Source organism: Hyla sarda, chromosome 10 (assembly GCF_029499605.1).
Source record: "Hyla sarda isolate aHylSar1 chromosome 10, aHylSar1.hap1, whole genome shotgun sequence".
NCBI lineage: Eukaryota > Metazoa > Chordata > Amphibia > Anura > Hylidae > Hyla > Hyla sarda.
This window is the reverse complement of record NC_079198.1, coordinates 19,853,286-19,871,558: the sequence shown is the minus strand read 5'-3', so window position 1 is coordinate 19,871,558 and position 18,273 is coordinate 19,853,286. Positions and strand designations below refer to the sequence as shown.

Genomic DNA, 18,273 nt, shown 5'->3' with positions numbered 1-18,273 from the left:
ACTTTTTACTTTTTTTCACACATTTTTGGAGGGAGGATGACAATAATGAGAGGAGGTGCAGCAGGAGGGAGGGTGACAGTGCAGCAGAAAGGAGGGTGGCTACATGATTGGAGGTAAAGCAGGAGAGAGGATGACAGCAGTGACTGTAGGTGCAGCAGGAGGGATGGTGACAGGTGGTGCAGCAGAAAGGAGGATGGCTACATGATAGGAGGTAAAGCAGGAGGGAGAATGAAAGCAGTGACAGGAGGTGCAGCAGGAGATAGGGTAACAGGAGGTGCAGCAGGAAGGAGGGTGACAGGAGGTGTAGCAGAAGGGAAGGTGACAGCAGTAACAAGAGGTGCAGCAGGAGGGATGGTTACAGCAGTGAGAGAAGGTGGAGCAGGAGGGAGGATGACAGAAGGTTCAGCAGGAGGAAGGGTGACAGCAGTGAAAGGAGGTGCAGCAGGAGGGAGGGTGAAAGGAGATGCAGCAGGAGGGAGGGTGACAGCAATGACAGGAGGTGCAGCAGGAGGGAGGGTGACAGGAGGTGCAGCAGGAGGGAGGGTGACAGCAGTGACAGGAGGTGCAGCAGGAGGGAGGGTGACAGCAGGTACAGGAGGTGCAGCAGGAGGGAGGGTGACAGGAGGTGCAGCAAGAGGGAGGGTGACAGCAGTGACAGGAGGTGCAGCAGGACGGAGGGTGACAGGAGGTGCAGCAGGAGGGAGGGAGACAGGGGGTGCATCAAGGGGCCTGCAGGGGGTGGCAGAGTTATTTAACGTGTCACCTGGACAAGAGCTCGCTGCAGGGCAGGGGCCGGGTGTACAGTCCGAAATTTAGAAATTAATTAAACCCCAAACATTGAAGTAGAATGAATCGTATTGATGAAAACACAAAACAATGTTTTCCAAACAGTGTGCCTCCAGCTGTTGCAAAACTACAACTCCCAGCATGCCCGGACAGCCTTTGGCTGTCCGGGTATGCTGGGAGTTGTAGCTTTGCAACAGCTGGAGGCACACTGTTTGGGAAACACTGACACAGAAGTTCCCCTTTTGTTTGACCGAGAAATATTGATCAAATAACATTCTGTGGTCTCTCTATGAAGTTATAGTTTTTTTTTCTCTTTTACTTTGTTAATAATTTGGGTAATTTTTGGGCATGAGAATTTATAACTGACAAAACCAAAAGGGCGGAATTTTATGAAAATTTAAGACGCCTGAAAAAGGCGGAGATGTACCGTATATACGCATAGGGGGACGTCTCTCCTACATATAATAGATGTGACCGGTGTTGTACTGAAACATTACTTGGATTTTGTTTTTGGAGTTGCATACAGAATTTTTGCAGTCCACATTGTTCGCCATATATTTGATCATATATTCTCTGCCTAGACTTAGACTGGTGGGGCATACTGTGCCTTTTTAAATGTAAAACCTGCCTTAACCCCTTAAGGACTCAGGGTTTTTCCGTTTTTGCACTTTCGTTTTTTCCTCCTTACCTTTAAAAAATCATAACCCTTTCAATTTTCCACCTAAAAATCCATATTATGGCTTATTTTTTGCGTCGCCAATTCTACTTTGCAGTGACATTAGTCATTTTACCCAAAAATGCACGGCGAAACGGGAAAAAAAATCATTGTGCGACAAAATCGAAAAAAAACGCCATTTTGTAACTTTTGGGGGCTTCCGTTTCTACGCAGTGCATATTTCGGTAAAAATGACACCTTATCTTTATTCTGTAGGTCCATACGGTTAAAATGATACCCTACTTATATAGGTTTGATTTTGTCGCACTTCTGGAAAAAATCATAACTACATGCAGGAAAATTTATACGTTTAAAAATGTCATCTTCTGACCCCTATAACTTTTTTATTTTTCCACGTACGGGGCGGTTTGAGGACTCATTTTTTGCGCCGTGATCTGAAGTTTTTATTGGTATGATTTTTGTTTTGATCTGACTTTTTGATCACTTTTTATTCATTTTTTAATGTTATAAAAAGTTACCAAAATACGCTTTTTTGGACTTTGGAATTTTTTTGCGCATACGCCATTGACCGTACGGCTTAATTAATTATATATTTTTATATTTCGGACATTTACGCACGCGGCGATACCACATATGTTTATTTTTTATTTTTTTTACACTGTTTTATTTTTCTTATGGGAAAAGGGGGGTGATTCAAACTTTTATTAGGGAAGGGGTTAAATGACCTTTATTAACACTTTTTTTTTACTTTTTTTTTGCAGTGTTATAGGTCCCATAGGGACCTATAACACTGCACACACTGATCTCCTATGCTGATCACTGGTGTGTATTAACACGCCTGTGATCAGCATTATCGACGCTTGACTGCTCCTGCCTGGATCTCAGGCACGGAGCAGTCATTCGTCGATCGGACACCGAGGAGGCAGGTAAGAGCCCTCCCGGTGTCCGATCAGCTGTTCGGGACGCCGCGATTTCACCGCGGCGGTCCCGAACATCCCGACTGAGCAGCCGGGATACTTTCAGTTTCACTTTAGAAGCGGCGGTCAAAGCTGAAAGCTAAAGGGTTAATACCGCACATCGCCGCGATTGGCGATGTGTGGTATTAGCCGCGGGTCCCGGCCGTTGATGAGCGCCGGGACCCACGCGATATGATGCGGGATCGCGGCGCGATCCCGCTTTATATCGCGGGAGCCGGCGCAGGACGTAAATATACGTCCTGCGTCGTTAAGGGGTTAAAGGGGTACTCCGGTGGAAAACATTTTTTTTTTAAATCAACTGGTGCCAGAAAGTTAAACAGATTTGTAAATTACTTCTTTACAAATCTTAATCCTTCCAGTACTTATCAGCTGCTATATACTCCACAGGAAGTTCTTTTTTTTTTTTTTTTTTCCTTTCTGTCTGACCACAGTGATCTCTGCTGACATCTCTGTCCATTTTAGGAACTGTCCAGAGCAGTCACGAGCCCTCCCATAGACATGAATGGAGGGGGCGTGGCATGACACCAAACGGGGGTTGTTCAGAATGCCGGGTGCTGCGATGGAAACCCTGCGATCAGCATCTTATCCTCTATCCTTTGCATGGGGGATAAGAGGCCAAGCAGCAGAGTACCCCTTTAAACTCATTCTATTCTGAGCTATAACAGACTGTGCTATAACTAGTGTCCAGATTTCTCGTTCCTGCACTCCACACCAAGGGGACAACTTACCTGACAAATCAATTTTTGGGCTCACAGGGTATCATCAGGTTAGCAAGACCACCCTACCATGTGACACCCAAAGGGACTTTTACTCCTAGCCTTTACTACTACATCCCATACCCTCTTGTGTACCACATTATTATAACCAATCTGTATCATATAGAATCCTACATTGTACATTTATTAAAAAACCAACTAAAACCTCTAATAATAAGAAAAAGACTGATATGTGCAAAAAAAACTCTTTATTTGATCATGATTTACTAGAAGGTGGTATTTTATAGCAAAAAAAAAAAAACTTTAAAAAAACATTTAAAAGAACAGTGCTTTGGAATGTGACGAAAGTTTTCACCTTTTGTTGTTTAATTAATTGATGTTATATTGTAATACATTATTCATCCAAACCTACGTAGGTCAGGTTCTCAGTTTCCATGCCACCAGTGGTAGGCCTGGTCAGATAGGACGTTGAAGTAGGTTGAGACAGCAGATGTACCTTTGTCATAATATTCCCTGGGGAAAAACAAGAAATGTGATCAATATGAATATATACATATGTGGTAAGCTTGTGGGGGTGTAGGGTATATGGGGTGTAGCTGTGCAGTGATGAAAGGGTGCTGGTTTAACCCTTAAGTGTCGTGACGCCAGGGTAAGGGCTCCTCTGTATACTTGTCCTATCGCCACCCGTCCCAAGAGCGATAGGGAGGGATAATAAATGATTGTCCACAACCGGAGGTTTCAGAAAACTGTCGGAACTTTTACTGCAGGTTTTATGCAGAATTAAACAGGAAACAGTCTTTATACAAGCAGAGTCTATTAGGATCTTGACAGTTGGTTGGAACACAGTATCTGGTCAACAGTGCATAACCACATTTATTGTTAATAGTTGTATAATGTTAAAGGGGAACTCCACTGCCCCAGCATTTGGAACATTTAGTTCCGAACACTGGGTGCGGGCTGCAGGGGTCTTGACGTCGGGGCCACACTACTTGTGACGTTACACCACTCTGCCCTCTCAATGCAAGTCTATGGGAAGGGGCGTGGCAGCCATCATGCCCCTCCCATAGACTTGAATTGAGGGGGCGTGATGGGTGCGGACTGACCCCTGCAGTCCGCACCCAGTGTTCGGAACTAAATGTTCCGAACACTGGGCTGTGAAGTACCCCTTTAAAGGGTTTGATCACTCAGGACAACCCTTTCTATGTCCCCTATTAGGACATACTAGGCTTTGTCACAACGAAAAATGTGTGAAATGTCCCCCTGGAAAACACGAGCGGACATTCCGTACATATCACATGTACCGCTCGTAAATGCGTCATCTTCATAGACGGCAATGCATTTCCAAGCAGAATCCGCAGAAACATCGAACATGTTCATTGTTTCTGCGGACATGGAAATCGGTATTTCCGCAGCAGATGTTTCCGCCGCTGAAATTCCTCTGTGTTTGCACGGCGCAGCAGAATCCCATTAAAATCAATGGGGCTCTGCTGCAGATGATTTTCCACTCGGCTGCCCAAGCATGCTGGGAGTTGTAGTGTTGCCACAGCTGGAGGCGCACTGGTTGGGAAACACTGATCATGACAGTCAGTTTCTTCCTTGTGACTATACTTACTTTATTTTGTCCTCCACTCCTGTGGACTTGGCCTTCTCAATCAGTTCTTGGGTTTTCCCCCTGACTTGTTCCCAGGCTGAATTCAACACGTCTGACGCTTGAGACAAGTATGTAGAAGTCTCCCGCTTTTGTATCCTGTAACTCTCAATTCCTGAGGATAGACACAGCATTGACAGATGTTGAGGATATTTTCAGGGCCAGATTAAGGCTGCCCCCCCCCCCCCCCCCCGACAGTTCCCCCACATTAGGTGCAGTATAGTTCCCCCACATTAGGTTGTAGTTCCCCCAGATTAGGTGCAGTATAAGTCCCCGCACATTAGGTTGGCGGTATAAGTCCCCGCACATTAGGTGTGCAGTACAGTTCCCCCACATTAGGTGTGCAGTACAGTTCCCCCACATTTGGTGCAGTATAGTTCCCCCACATTAGGTTGGCAGTATAGTTCCCCACATTAGGTTGGCAGTATAGTTCCCCCCACATTAGGGCAGTATAGTTCCCCACATTAGGTGCAGTATAGTTCCCCCTACATTAGGTGCAGTATAGTTCCCCGTACATTAGGTGCAGTATAGTTCCCCCTACATTAGGTGCAGTATAGTTCCTCCTACATTAGGTGCAGTATAGTTCCCCCTACATTAGGTGCAGTATAGTTCCCCCTACATTAGGTGCAGTATAGTTCCCCCTACATTAGGTGCAGTATAGTTCCCCCTACATTAGGTGCAGTATAGTTCCCCCTACATTAGGTGCAGTATAGTTCCCCCTACATTAGGTGCAGTATAGTTCCCCCTACATTAGGTGCAGTATAGTTCCCCCAACATTAGGTGCAGTATAGTTCCCCCAACATTAGGTGCAGTATAGTTCCCCCAACATTAGGTGCAGTATAGTTCCCCCAACATTAGGTGCAGTATAGTTCCCCCAACATTAGGTGCAGTATAGTTCCCCCAACATTAGGTGCAGTATAGTTCCCCCACATTAGGTGCAGTATAGTTCCCCCACATTAGGTGCAGTACAGTTCCCCCACAGACATTCAACCTTCAGCCTTATACAGTGTATGGCTGGAGGCTGTATGCCTGTTCACTGCCCCACTTCAGTATTCCGACCACCGCTCCGGGGTCACGATCTACTGCTATGGCCTATGGGCCATAGCAGTAGGTCCCAGGACCGGAAGTGGGGTGGTCGGAACACTGAAGATGACATGCTGCTGGTCACTTACCATGCGCGTGCGTCCTCCTCACTGCTCCACTCTGCTCTATTACTATGGACGCACGCACGGGATGTCAGTGACATCCCTGCATGCACTACCTCCCGGCGGCCCATGCGTTTTTAAAGTTAACGCGGGGCCGCAGAGAGGTACCGGGGCATCCTTGTGTCCCGAAAAGATTTTTTCGGGACACAGGGATGTCCCTAATGTGACGGGGGCACGGGGCCTGGAGCAGGCGCTCCATGAGCGCCAATGATGATCCGGCCCTGGATATTTTGGATACTCGCATACAGCTATATAGATCCTGAGCCACATGACTGCCTCAATGCAAGTCTATGGGAGGGGGCGTGACGCTGTCACGCCCCCTCCCATAGACTTGCATTGAGGGTCGGGGCGTGATGTCATAAGGGGGCGGGGCTATGACATCACGAGTTCCTGGCACCAGCTCCAGCATTCGGAACAGTTTGTTCCAAACGCTGAGCAGCGGCGTACCCCTTTAAACCACACTTTTCTCTGGCTATTTAGATAAGGGTCCTAAAAGAATGATCCTCCCCTTCCCATTATTTAAAGAGAATTATTTTAGTGATTTTTTTTAAGACAGTCTACAATCACATAATACAATTAACTCATCTTTCTCATATAAACGTTTAGTAATAGTAAGTGAATATATGACATTGGAGGATACTGACCTGTGCTGATGAGCAGCAGAATGAGGGAAATGGCTAGAAGTTGCGTTCTCATGATCTCACTCAACTGGTGACCTACAAAAAGGGTTTAGATAAGTTAGTTATATTTCTGTTACATATATTAGGAAATTGTATTGGCCACAGATGACCCCTGCTATTGTGTATTTGTCAAATTAAGTCTTTTGTTTATTAATAATGCACAAATCTTTTTATGTCCATTTTATATCAAAAACAGTAGCTACCAAGGCCTTTCTATATTTTTTGTTTCACTTTGGCACATCTCAGTTCTTCTTACTTTTTTTTGTGCATAAATTTCCTTATCTCGGGTTCTACTCAATATTATACATTTAATTATAGAGAAGACCAACCTAAAAAAAGAATTGTATCCTTTCTTATTAGTCACTCTGGTTTAGCCTTTCTTATGTATCTTGGGTCATTAAATGGCCACTGTCATTAAAACTATATTTTTGCTATTGCACTCTTTATGGTAAATAAAAACTCTAATGTACTTTGTTTAAAAAAAAAGTTTTCTATGTTTTTTTTTTTTGTGCTTAAAAAAGTTGCCACTAGGTGTCTCCCTACTTGTCCACAGCACATTTCCTCCTATCTCTTGCACAGACTTTGGACTCCTGCTGGCCTGGTAGAAGTCCAAAATCCGGAAATGCAGTCTAAAGTGCTGAGGAGTGTGTTTGCAGCCTTAGCCAATCATAGCTCATCTCACACAGAACTGCTCTGGGCTGTGTGTAGCAGAGGGAGGGAGGAAGTTCTCCCCTGTATGGCTTCAGATGATGTCACGCCTGCTGGGTAACACCCCTTCCCAGTCTGTGAATCAGCAAGTTATCCAATTGATGTTCAGTGGTGGCTTCTGATGGACCCCACAAACCCTATTGTGGAATGGCCACATAATTGCCCAAGAGTTTGGGCCCATGAGAGGATCCTTAAAGGGGTACTCGGCTGCTCAGCGTTTGGAACAAACTGTTCCGAATGCTGGAGCCGGTGCTGGGAGCTCGTGACGCCATAACCACGCAGCTCATGACATCACGCCCCGCCCCCTCAATGCTAGTCTATGGGAGGGGGCATGACAACTGTAATTACTGTAATAATCACATACATTGGATCTGCAATCAGTTGCACGAAATGTAACAATGTTTCTGGATTCCCCCTAAAAAATAAAAGACTAGAATGGGACAGGAATATTTCAGAAAACAAGAAATCAATAAAAATGTCTTTGTTCTTGTGCTCAGTGCAAAGTTCCTGCACAGCTCAGCATTTCTCTTGTCTTGTATCAGAATTATCTCAATCACTTTGAACACAAGAATTTTCTTGCTGAGGTCATCTAAGAAAAAATGATGATATGAAGAAGTATTTGCACTTTTTTTTTTGTCAGAAAACATAATATTTAACCCCTTAACCCCTTAAGGACCCGGGGTTTTTCCGTTTTTGCACTTTCATTTTTTCCTCCTTACTTTTTAAAAATCATAACCCTTTCAATTTTGCACCTAAAAATCCATATGATGGCTTATTTTTTGCATCGCCAATTCTACTTTGCAGTTACATCAGTCATTTTACCCAAAAATCTACGGCGAAACAGAAAAAAAATCATTATGCGACAAAATTGAAGAAAAAAACGCCATTTTTTGGGGTGTTCGTTTCTACGCCGTACATTTTTCGGTAAAAATGACACCTTCTCTTTATTCTGTAGGTCCATACGATTAAAATGATACCCTACTTATATAGGTTTGATTTTGTCGGACTTCTGGAAAGTATCATAACTACATGCAGGAAAATGTATACGTTTAAAATTATCATCTTCTGACCCCTATAACTTTTTCATGAGGGCCGTGATTTGAAGTTTTTAGCGGTACCATTTTTGTATTAATCTGACTTTTTGATCGCTTTTTATTCATTTGTTCATGATCTAAAAAGTTACAAAAATATACGCTATTTTGGACATTGGAATTTTTTTGCACATACACCATTGACCGTGAGGTTTACTTAACAATATATTTTTATAGTTAGGACATTTCCGCACGCGACGATACCACATTTGTTTATTTTTATTTTTATTTACACAGTTTAATTATTTTAAATGGGAAAAGGGGGGAGATTCAAACTTTTATTTGGGAAGGGGTTAAATGATCTTTATTAACTTTTTTTTTTTTTTTCATTGTTAACCCATAGGATAACATTGATCAATGATTCTGCCGCTTGACTGCTCATGCCTGGATCTCAGGCACGGAGATGTCATTCGGCGATCGGACACGCAGAAGGGAGGTAGGGACCCTTCTTGTGTCCTCCAGCTTTTCGGGACGCCGCGATTTTGCCACGGCGGTGCCGAACAGCCCACTGAGCTAGTAGTGAGTAGTTTACTTTCACTTTAGAGGCGGCGATCAACTTTGAACGCTGTGGCCCCGCGTTATAGAAAGGGAGTGGACTCAGAGCGTACAGGTCCTTAAGAGGTTAAACAGAGAGTCTGGGCCTCTTGTACATGACTATATTATAAATCCATGTTGTATGGGATCTTTATAAAGCACTTGCAGACAGAGCTTACCAGCGAACTTTGGCCAAATGGTCACTCTGGCTGATCTCCCAAGATTACGTGTGAATGGGAGAAACTTCCAGAGGGTCAATTACTAGGCTAGGTTCACACTACAGAATTTCAGCCTGCAATTCCGCTTTGAAATTGCAGACAAAAATTTTGCTTACTAAAATGTACATGGGTTTTCCATGCAACGATTCACACTTCGGAATATTTGAAGCGGAATTTGTGTCAAGTTTCCGCCTGAAGAATGGTGGTGCTCTTTCTTCAGGTGAATTTTCGCCGCAGAATCCCATTGACTTCAATGGGACTCTCATTTGAAGATTTTTACCCAGCGTAGAATGGAGGCAGCTTGGAAACGGATTGCAGGTGAAATTTCCGTACGGGTCAGCCCACTGGTTCTTGGAGCTTACATCCTCAGCCAAGCATAAAAAAGTGGGATGACCTGGTTCTGGTCATGTGACCATTGGTCCAATAGGGGCCAAACGTTGGTCATTAGTTCACTCCCACTGTTTTCTGCTTCAAATTACCGTTTTGAATTGGGGGTGGAAAATCCATCCGGAATAGGGGCGGAATACTTGCGGAAATAACTAAATTCCGCCTGCAACAGAAAATAGGCTTTGTAGGCGGAAATTACTCTACTAAACTTTTGCTAGTAGACAGGCGGAATTTCAGTCGTGTGAACCTAGCCTAAGGCTAGGTTCACACTGCAAAGTTTCTGGGCAGAATTTCTGCCAGAGATTGAGCCGGCGGCGCTAGGACCGAGCAGACTGTATTGTTGCCCCCATAGACTGCAATGCATTTCTGGGTGGATCTTCTGGAAGATCTGCTCAGAAATGCATTGCCATCTATGGGGACGGCAATGTAGTCCATGCGGTCCTAGTGCCGCCGACTTGATCTCCAGCAGAAATTCTGCCCAGAAATACCACTGTGTGAACCTAGCCTTAGGGTCTATTCAAATGGCAGAATTTCCGCTTGCAGAATTCCACCTTCAAATTGAAGCCCATAGACTTCTATGGGATTCGCACTCCCATTCATACTTCTGAATTTCCGCTTGCAAAGATTTCTAACATTCTGTCACAACATAACAAAATGTGAAAGAAGTGAAAGGGTTTGAAAACGTTTTAAGTGCACTAAATGTCTTAGACTAGGTTCACACAGCAGAATTTCTGGTCAGAATTTCTGCCGGAGAATGAGCAGGCGGAGCTAGGACCGAGCACACTGCATTGCTGCTCCCATAGACTGCAATGCATTTCTGGGTGGATCTTTTGGGGGATCTGCTCAGAAAGGCATTGCCATCTATGGGGACGGCAATGTAGTCCACGCGGTCCTAGTGCTGCCAACTCGATCTCCGGCAGAAATTAGGCCCAGAAATTCCACAGTGTGAACCTAGCCTTAAAGGCAGAGTCAATTTTCTGCTTCTAGCCAAGATAGAATGGTTTGTTGGCACCTCTTGGGATCCAATATACTCAGACGCCAGCCGCTCCTAGCTACACCCCTGGTATTGTGTTAAAGGGGTACTTTAATTTGGTGTCAGAAAGTTAAACAGATTTGTAAATGACTTATATTAAAAAAATCTTTACCCTTCCTGTACTTTTTAGCAGCTGTATGCTACAGAGGAAGTTCTGTTCTTTTTCAATTTCTTTTTTGTCTTGTCCACAGTGCTCTCTGCTGACACCTGCTGTTCGTATCAGGAACTGTCCAGAGGAGGAGAAAATCCCCATAGAAAACCTATCCTGCTCTGGACAGTTCCTGATACGGGCATCAGGTGTCAGCAGAGAGCACCGTGGACAAGACAAAAAAGAAATACAAAAAGAACCGAATTTCCTCTGTAGCATACAGCTGCTAAAAAGTACAGGAAGGGTAAAGATTTTTTAATAGAAGTCATTTACAAATCTGTTTAACTTTCTGGAACCAGTTGACTTATAAAGACCTAAAAAAAAAAAATGTTTTCCACCGGAGTACCCCTTTATGGTAAGCTTACTGACAAAGCTAAAACCAAGAAAGCAGAGAGAATGGGAAGCAGAAAGCTGCAAAGACATATTAAAAACTGCAGCAGAGAACCAGAAGTAACAGCACAACAAATTCATAAAGTGTCACATAGTAAACGGGAGTCACTTATACATTGCTGGACTGTGCCCAAGTACATAGCACACATCCTGTCCCAATTTATTATCTGACACGTTTCAATAGTAACTTACCTTGGCAATAGTCTAGGAATAGATAATCTGTGGAAAAATAAATAATTTCAACCTATTAAACATCGTCACCACTTTGCATCAGGTATGAACAATAAAGATATAAAATTAAAAAAAAACTCATGAGAAAAAACAAATATAGCAGAGCTAAAGTGAGGAATACATGTATACTGTAGTTCCTTTTATAAAATAATATTAATAATAATACCCCCCATCCTCCCTGCCTACCCCCCAGCCTCTTCCCCATTATCCTTACCTCTTCTGTAGTATCCCCGGGCTCATGGGTCACTTTGTTATATACTCTTCCTGCAGTGTTGTCAGCTCTGAGGTTCTAAGTCCAAGCAAACAGTGAGCTCATTGTCCAGAGGTCGGATATCTCTTATTCGGAGCAGTATATTTGTGGCACTATCAGCATTTTGCAGGCTACTATAGGTATATCACTTTTTCGGCCAAAAAAACGCTGCGGCCAATGAGAAATCACAAAATTCTTTTTCCACTTGGCGTTTTCCAGTTTGGCGTTTCTTTAATCCTTTTGGCTTTTTTTTTACTCTTTTTTTAGCTCCTTGGCGGTTTTGCAAAGTCACAGCATGTTGAGCCAATGGCGTTTTTCCCCCCGAAATCATGGCGTTTTTCTCCCATAGAAGTCTATGGGAGTGAAAAAACGCCAGGAGAAATGACATGTGGGTTTTAACTTTGGCGTTCTTGCAGGTGGTTTTTGGACTTTTTTTTTTGGTCTTTTTTGGACTTTAGCGATTCAAAAAAGTGATGGAGATTCCTTTTTTAATAAAATTTAGTAGGATACCATAAAAAAAATAGATACAGTAGTGAAGGAAAAATTGTATCCAACAAAATGTATAATTTTTATAACAATTTTTTTATTAATTTTTAAAACAGGGATCAATTTATGTGGGAGGGCAGGGACTTAAAAATGTAGCCGACAATAATAAACATGTAATGTGTGTGTGTGTGTGTGTGTGTGTTTTTTTCCCTTTTTTTTCTTAATTTTTGGGAGTAGTAGTATTACTACTCCCAGCATGGAACACACTGTTCCATGATGGACGTAGTAGTACCTGTACTAATTGACAGATCGCCCCGGGTCCGCTGTGATCCTCCTGTATAATGCATAGATGCGGGCGGGCACTCTTTTTATGGTCCCCTGCACTGCCATATATATACACATTCATATTTCCCACAGAGAGCTGTGATTGGCCAGATGGCTCCAGCCAATCACAACTCTCTGTGAGAAATATGAATAGGTGTATATATACATCAGTGCAGGGGATCATAGAAGAGTGGCCGGCTGCATCTATACATTATACAATAGGATCACAACGGGTGTCAGGAGTGACATCCGCTGTGATCTTTCCTTAACTGCAGGTACTACTACTCCCAACATGGAGCACACTCTGATCCATGCTGGGAGCTGTAGTACCTGCATTAATAGAAGGATCGCAACAGGTTTCAGAAGTTACACTCGCTGCGATCTGTCTATTAATGCAGGTACTACAGCTCCCAGCATGGAGCAGAGTGTGCTCCATGTTGGGAGTAGTAGTACTTGCAATTAAGGACAGATTAAAGCGGGTATCACTCCTGACACCCGATGCGATCATCCTATCTATTGCAGAGATACGGAGCGGCTCTATACAGCGCTCGCATCTCTACGCTGTACTCCAGCCAGTGATGTGAATAGAACATCATTCATATTTCCCTCTGAGAGCTGTGACTGGCTGCAACCATCCAGCCAATCATTACTCTGGGTGGGAAATATAAATGATGTCCTATTCACATCACTGGCCGGAGTATAGTGCAGAGATGCGAGCGCTGTATAGAGCCGCTCCACATCTCTGCTATATTATGGACGATCGCATCGGGTGTCACGACTGACACCCGGGTGATATGTCTATTAGTACAGGTACAACTACTCCCATCATGGAACAGTCTGTCCCATTCTGGGAATAGTAGTACTACCTAAAAAAAAATAAAAAAAATAAATAGAGAAAACTAAAATTGAAACACACACACACTTTATTAAAAATGTATTCAAATTTTGTTATAAAAAATATTAATTTCATGAAATAATTTTTTTTCCATCATTACTACATCCTTTTTTTTCTTTTTTTCTTTTTGGTACCCAACAAATTTTGGGTAACAAAAAAAAAACGCCAAAGGGGCCAAAAATGCTATTTCCACTCAAATGCAAAAAATGCCAGAAAAAAACGCAAAACACAGGAAAATGCTGTGGTGTTTTTTCTGGCTTTTTTCCTTGCGTTTTTAAGTAGAAACTTAGCCTCATAGGATGACAATGCGACTCCCATTTACCTAGGAACAAATAAGTTTAGACACCTGCAAATTGGTTTTAGCCTTGGTTTCATTAGTTTGCATTAAAATGAATGGGTTAAAATGTTTGTTTTTTAAGAGGTATAGAATGTAGGTAAAATAGGAAGCATCATCTCCCCACCGCTCCTGTTCCAATGATCACCGGTCCCTGCTGATAGTCACTTTTCTTTTGATCCACAGGAAATGTCTGAACAGCCAAGACCCTTCACTGTGTGTCCAGAGGGGTCAGAGGGTAGAGGTCAGCAGGGACCAAGTGGCTTAGGGGATCATAACGGCAGCAGGTAATAGGGAGGTGAGAGCAAAGGTGTGAAGGGCCTATTACTCTGGGGCCCAGGAGCCTGAAGTTCTATCAGTATGAAGACCTACAGTATGTAATATTAAAGCTAATGCTGGTTTGTGTTTCATACGTCTGCAGGTGGGTAAAGCAGCAAGGTTCATGTTTGTTTGTGTCTATGTATCTGTGTCCATGTAACTGTGAGGGCATGTGACATTTATGGAGTTGTGAAAGTGCTTTTTATTTATTTTTCCCACTATATATATATATATATATATATATATATATATATATGCAGGAGAATACAGCAGCACACTGCTAGCACAAAGATACAGATAAAACATGAAATGCTATATTGCAAAAAATGAAAAAGTGAGGTACTTAGCTCACAATTTGACGGCCAAATAGTTTGGACCAGCCCACCACCATAAGGTGACCTCATTGACACGGACCCTACACTAACATTTTCCATTGGAGATCTGTCTTATATATAAGACACCAAAGAAAGGGTTCTGCACTAAATATTATCCCATACTCTCTGCAGTCTTGGCTTTCATCCTCCCACAACCTCCTAGGACTATCATCCTCCCACAACCTCCTAGGACTATCATCCTCCCACAACCTCCTAGGACTATCATCCTCCCACAACCTCCTAGGACTATCATCCTCCCACAACCTCCTAGGACTATCATCCTCCCACAACCTCCTAGGACTATCATCCTCCCACAACCTCCTAGGACTATCATCCTCCCACAACCTCCTAGGACTATCATCCTCCCACAACCTCCTAGGACTATCCTCCTCCCACAGTCTCCTAGGACTATCCTCCTCCCACAACCTCCTAGGACTATCATCCTCCCACAGTCTCCTAGGACTATCCTCCTCCCACAACCTCCTAGGACTTTCATCCTCCCACAACCTCCTAGGACTATCATCCTCCCACAACCTCCTAGGACTATCATCCTCCCACAGTCTCCTAGGACTATCCTCCTCCCACAACCTCCTAGGACTATCATCCTCCCACAGTCTCCTAGGACTATCCTCCTCCCACAACCTCCTAGGACTATCATCCTCCCACAGTCTACTAGGACTATCCTCCTCCCACAACCTCCTAGGACTATCATCCTCCCACAACCTCCTAGGACTATCATCCTCCCACAACCTCCTAGGACTATCATCCTCCCACAGTCTCCTAGGACTATCCTCCTCCCACAACCTCCTAGGGCTATAATCCTCCCACAGTCTCCTAGGACTATCCTCCTCCCACAACCTCCTAGGGCTATCATCCTCCCACAGTCTCCTAGGACTATCATCCTCCCACAGTCTCCTAGGACTATCCTCCTCCCACAACCTCCTAGGACTATCCTCCTCCCACAACCTCCTAGGGCTATCATCCTCCCACAACCTCCTAGGACTATCATCCTCCCACAGTCTCCTAGGACTATCCTCCTCCCACAACCTCCTAGGACTATCATCCTCCCACAACCTCCTAGGACTATCATCCTCCCACAGTCTCCTAGGACTATCCTCCTCCCACAACCTCCTAGGACTTTCATTCTACCACAACCTCCTAGGACTATCATCCTCCACAGTCTCCTAGGACTATCCTCCTCCCACAACCTCTTAGGACTATCCTCCTCCCACAACCTCCTAGGGCTATCCTCCTCCCACAATCTCCTAGGGCTATTCTCAAGCCACAACCTCCTAGGGCTATCCTCCACCCACAACCTCCTAGGGCTATCATCCTCTCACAACCTCCTAGGACTATCCTCCTCCCACAACCTCCTAGGACTATCATCCTCCCACAACCTTCTAGGACTATCATCCTCAAACAACCTTCTAGGACTATCCTCCACCCACAACCTCCTAGGACTATCATCCTCAAACAACCTTCTAGGACTATCCTCCTCCCATAACTTCCTAGGACTATCCTCCTCCCACAACCTCCTAGGGCTATCATCCTCCCACAGTCTCCTAGGACTATCCTCCTCCCACAACCTCCTAAGGCTATCCTCCTCCCACAATCTCCTAGGGCTATTCTCATGCCACAACCTCCTAGGGCTATCCTCCACCCACAACCTCCTATGACTATCCTCCTCTCACAACCTCCTAGGACTATCATCCTCCCACAACCTCCTAGGACTATCATCCTCCCACAACCTCCTAGGACTATCATCCTCAAACAACCTTCTAGGACTATCCTCCTCCCATAACTTCCTAGGGCTATCATCCTCCCACAACCTCCTAGGACTATCATCCTCCCACAACCTCCTAGGGCTATCCTCCTCCCACAACCTCCTAGGGCTATCCTCCTCCCACAACATGCATAGGTATAGGAGAAAAAAATCTGCGGTGGTGCTCCCAAGGAAATAACCCGAAGTCATGGGTATTAGTGAAAAATAAATAATTTATTCTTACAGCATAAGAAATCAAAGAAAATAGTCCACAACCTCCTATGACTATCCTCCTCTCACAACCTCCTAGGACTATCATCCTCCCACAACCTCCTAGGACTATTCTCCTCCCACAACCTCCTAGGACTATCATCCTCCCACAACCTCCTAGGACTATCATCCTCCCACAGTCTCCTAGGACTATCCTCCTCCCACAACCTCCTAGGACTTTCATCCTCCCACAACCTCCTAGGACTATCATCCTCCCACAGTCTCCTAGGACTATCCTCCTCCCACAACCTCCTAGGGCTATAATCCTCCCACAGTCTCCTAGGACTATCCTCCTCCCACAACCTCCTAGGGCTATCATCCTCCCACAGTCTCCTAGGACTATCATCCTCCCACAGTCTCCTAGGACTATCCTCCTCCCACAACCTCCTAGGACTATCCTCCTCCCACAACCTCCTAGGGCTATCATCCTCCCACAACCTCCTAGGACTATCCTCCTCCCACAACCTCCTAGGGCTATCCTCCTCCCACAATCTCCTAGGGCTATTCTCATGCCACAACCTCCTAGGGCTATCCTCCACCCACAACCTCCTATGACTATCCTCCTCTCACAACCTCCTAGGACTATCATCCTCCCACAACCTCCTAGGACTATCATCCTCCCACAACCTCCTAGGACTATCATCCTCAAACAACCTTCTAGGACTATCCTCCTCCCATAACTTCCTAGGGCTATCATCCTCCCACAACCTCCTAGGACTATCATCCTCCCACAACCTCCTAGGGCTATCCTCCTCCCACAACCTCCTAGGGCTATCCTCCTCCCACAACATGCATAGGTATAGGAGAAAAAAATCTGCGGTGGTGCTCCCAAGGAAATAACCCGAAGTCATGGGTATTAGTGAAAAATAAATAATTTATTCTTACAGCATAAGAAATCAAAGAAAATAGTCCACAACCTCCTATGACTATCCTCCTCTCACAACCTCCTAGGACTATCATCCTCCCACAACCTCCTAGGACTATTCTCCTCCCACAACCTCCTAGGACTATCATCCTCCCACAACCTCCTAGGACTATCATCCTCCCACAGTCTCCTAGGACTATCCTCCTCCCACAACCTCCTAGGACTTTCATCCTCCCACAACCTCCTAGGACTATCATCCTCCCACAGTCTCCTAGGACTATCCTCCTCCCACAACCTCCTAGGGCTATAATCCTCCCACAGTCTCCTAGGACTATCCTCCTCCCACAACCTCCTAGGGCTATCATCCTCCCACAGTCTCCTAGGACTATCATCCTCCCACAGTCTCCTAGGACTATCCTCCTCCCACAACCTCCTAGGACTATCCTCCTCCCACAACCTCCTAGGGCTATCATCCTCCCACAACCTCCTAGGACTATCATCCTCCCACAGTCTCCTAGGACTATCCTCCTCCCACAACCTCCTAGGACTATCATCCTCCCACAACCTCCTAGGACTATCATCCTCCCACAGTCTCCTAGGACTATCCTCCTCCCACAACCTCCTAGGACTTTCATCCTCCCACAACCTCCTAGGACTATCATCCTCCCACAGTCTCCTAGGACTATCCTCCTCCCACAACCTCCTAGGACTATCCTCCTCCCACAACCTCCTAGGGCTATCCTCCTCCCACAATCTCCTAGGGCTATTCTCATGCCACAACCTCCTAGGGCTATCCTCCACCCACAACCTCCTAGGGCTATCATCCTCTCACAACCTCCTAGGACTATCCTCCTCCCACAACCTCCTAGGACTATCATCCTCCCACAACCTTCTAGGACTATCATCCTCAAACAACCTTCTAGGACTATCCTCCACCCACAACCTCCTAGGACTATCATCCTCAAAC

The 18,273-nt window shown here is 44.9% G+C and overlaps 1 protein-coding gene across 1 annotated transcript; it reads right to left on the bottom strand.

The window, feature by feature from the left end:
* Window positions 1–3,413: 3,413 nt before the first annotated feature.
* On the bottom strand, window positions 3,414–11,733 carry LOC130293372 (apolipoprotein C-II-like). Its single transcript, XM_056541977.1, has 5 exons — window positions 11,643–11,733; window positions 11,390–11,416; window positions 6,653–6,724; window positions 4,768–4,918; window positions 3,414–3,668 (listed from the first exon to the last, which is right to left on the bottom strand). Exons 3-5 carry the CDS (start codon window positions 6,702–6,704, stop codon window positions 3,581–3,583), a joined length of 291 nt encoding a protein of 96 aa, XP_056397952.1. The 5' UTR covers window positions 6,705–6,724; window positions 11,390–11,416; window positions 11,643–11,733; the 3' UTR covers window positions 3,414–3,580.
* Between the last annotated feature and the right edge of the window lie 6,540 nt (window positions 11,734–18,273).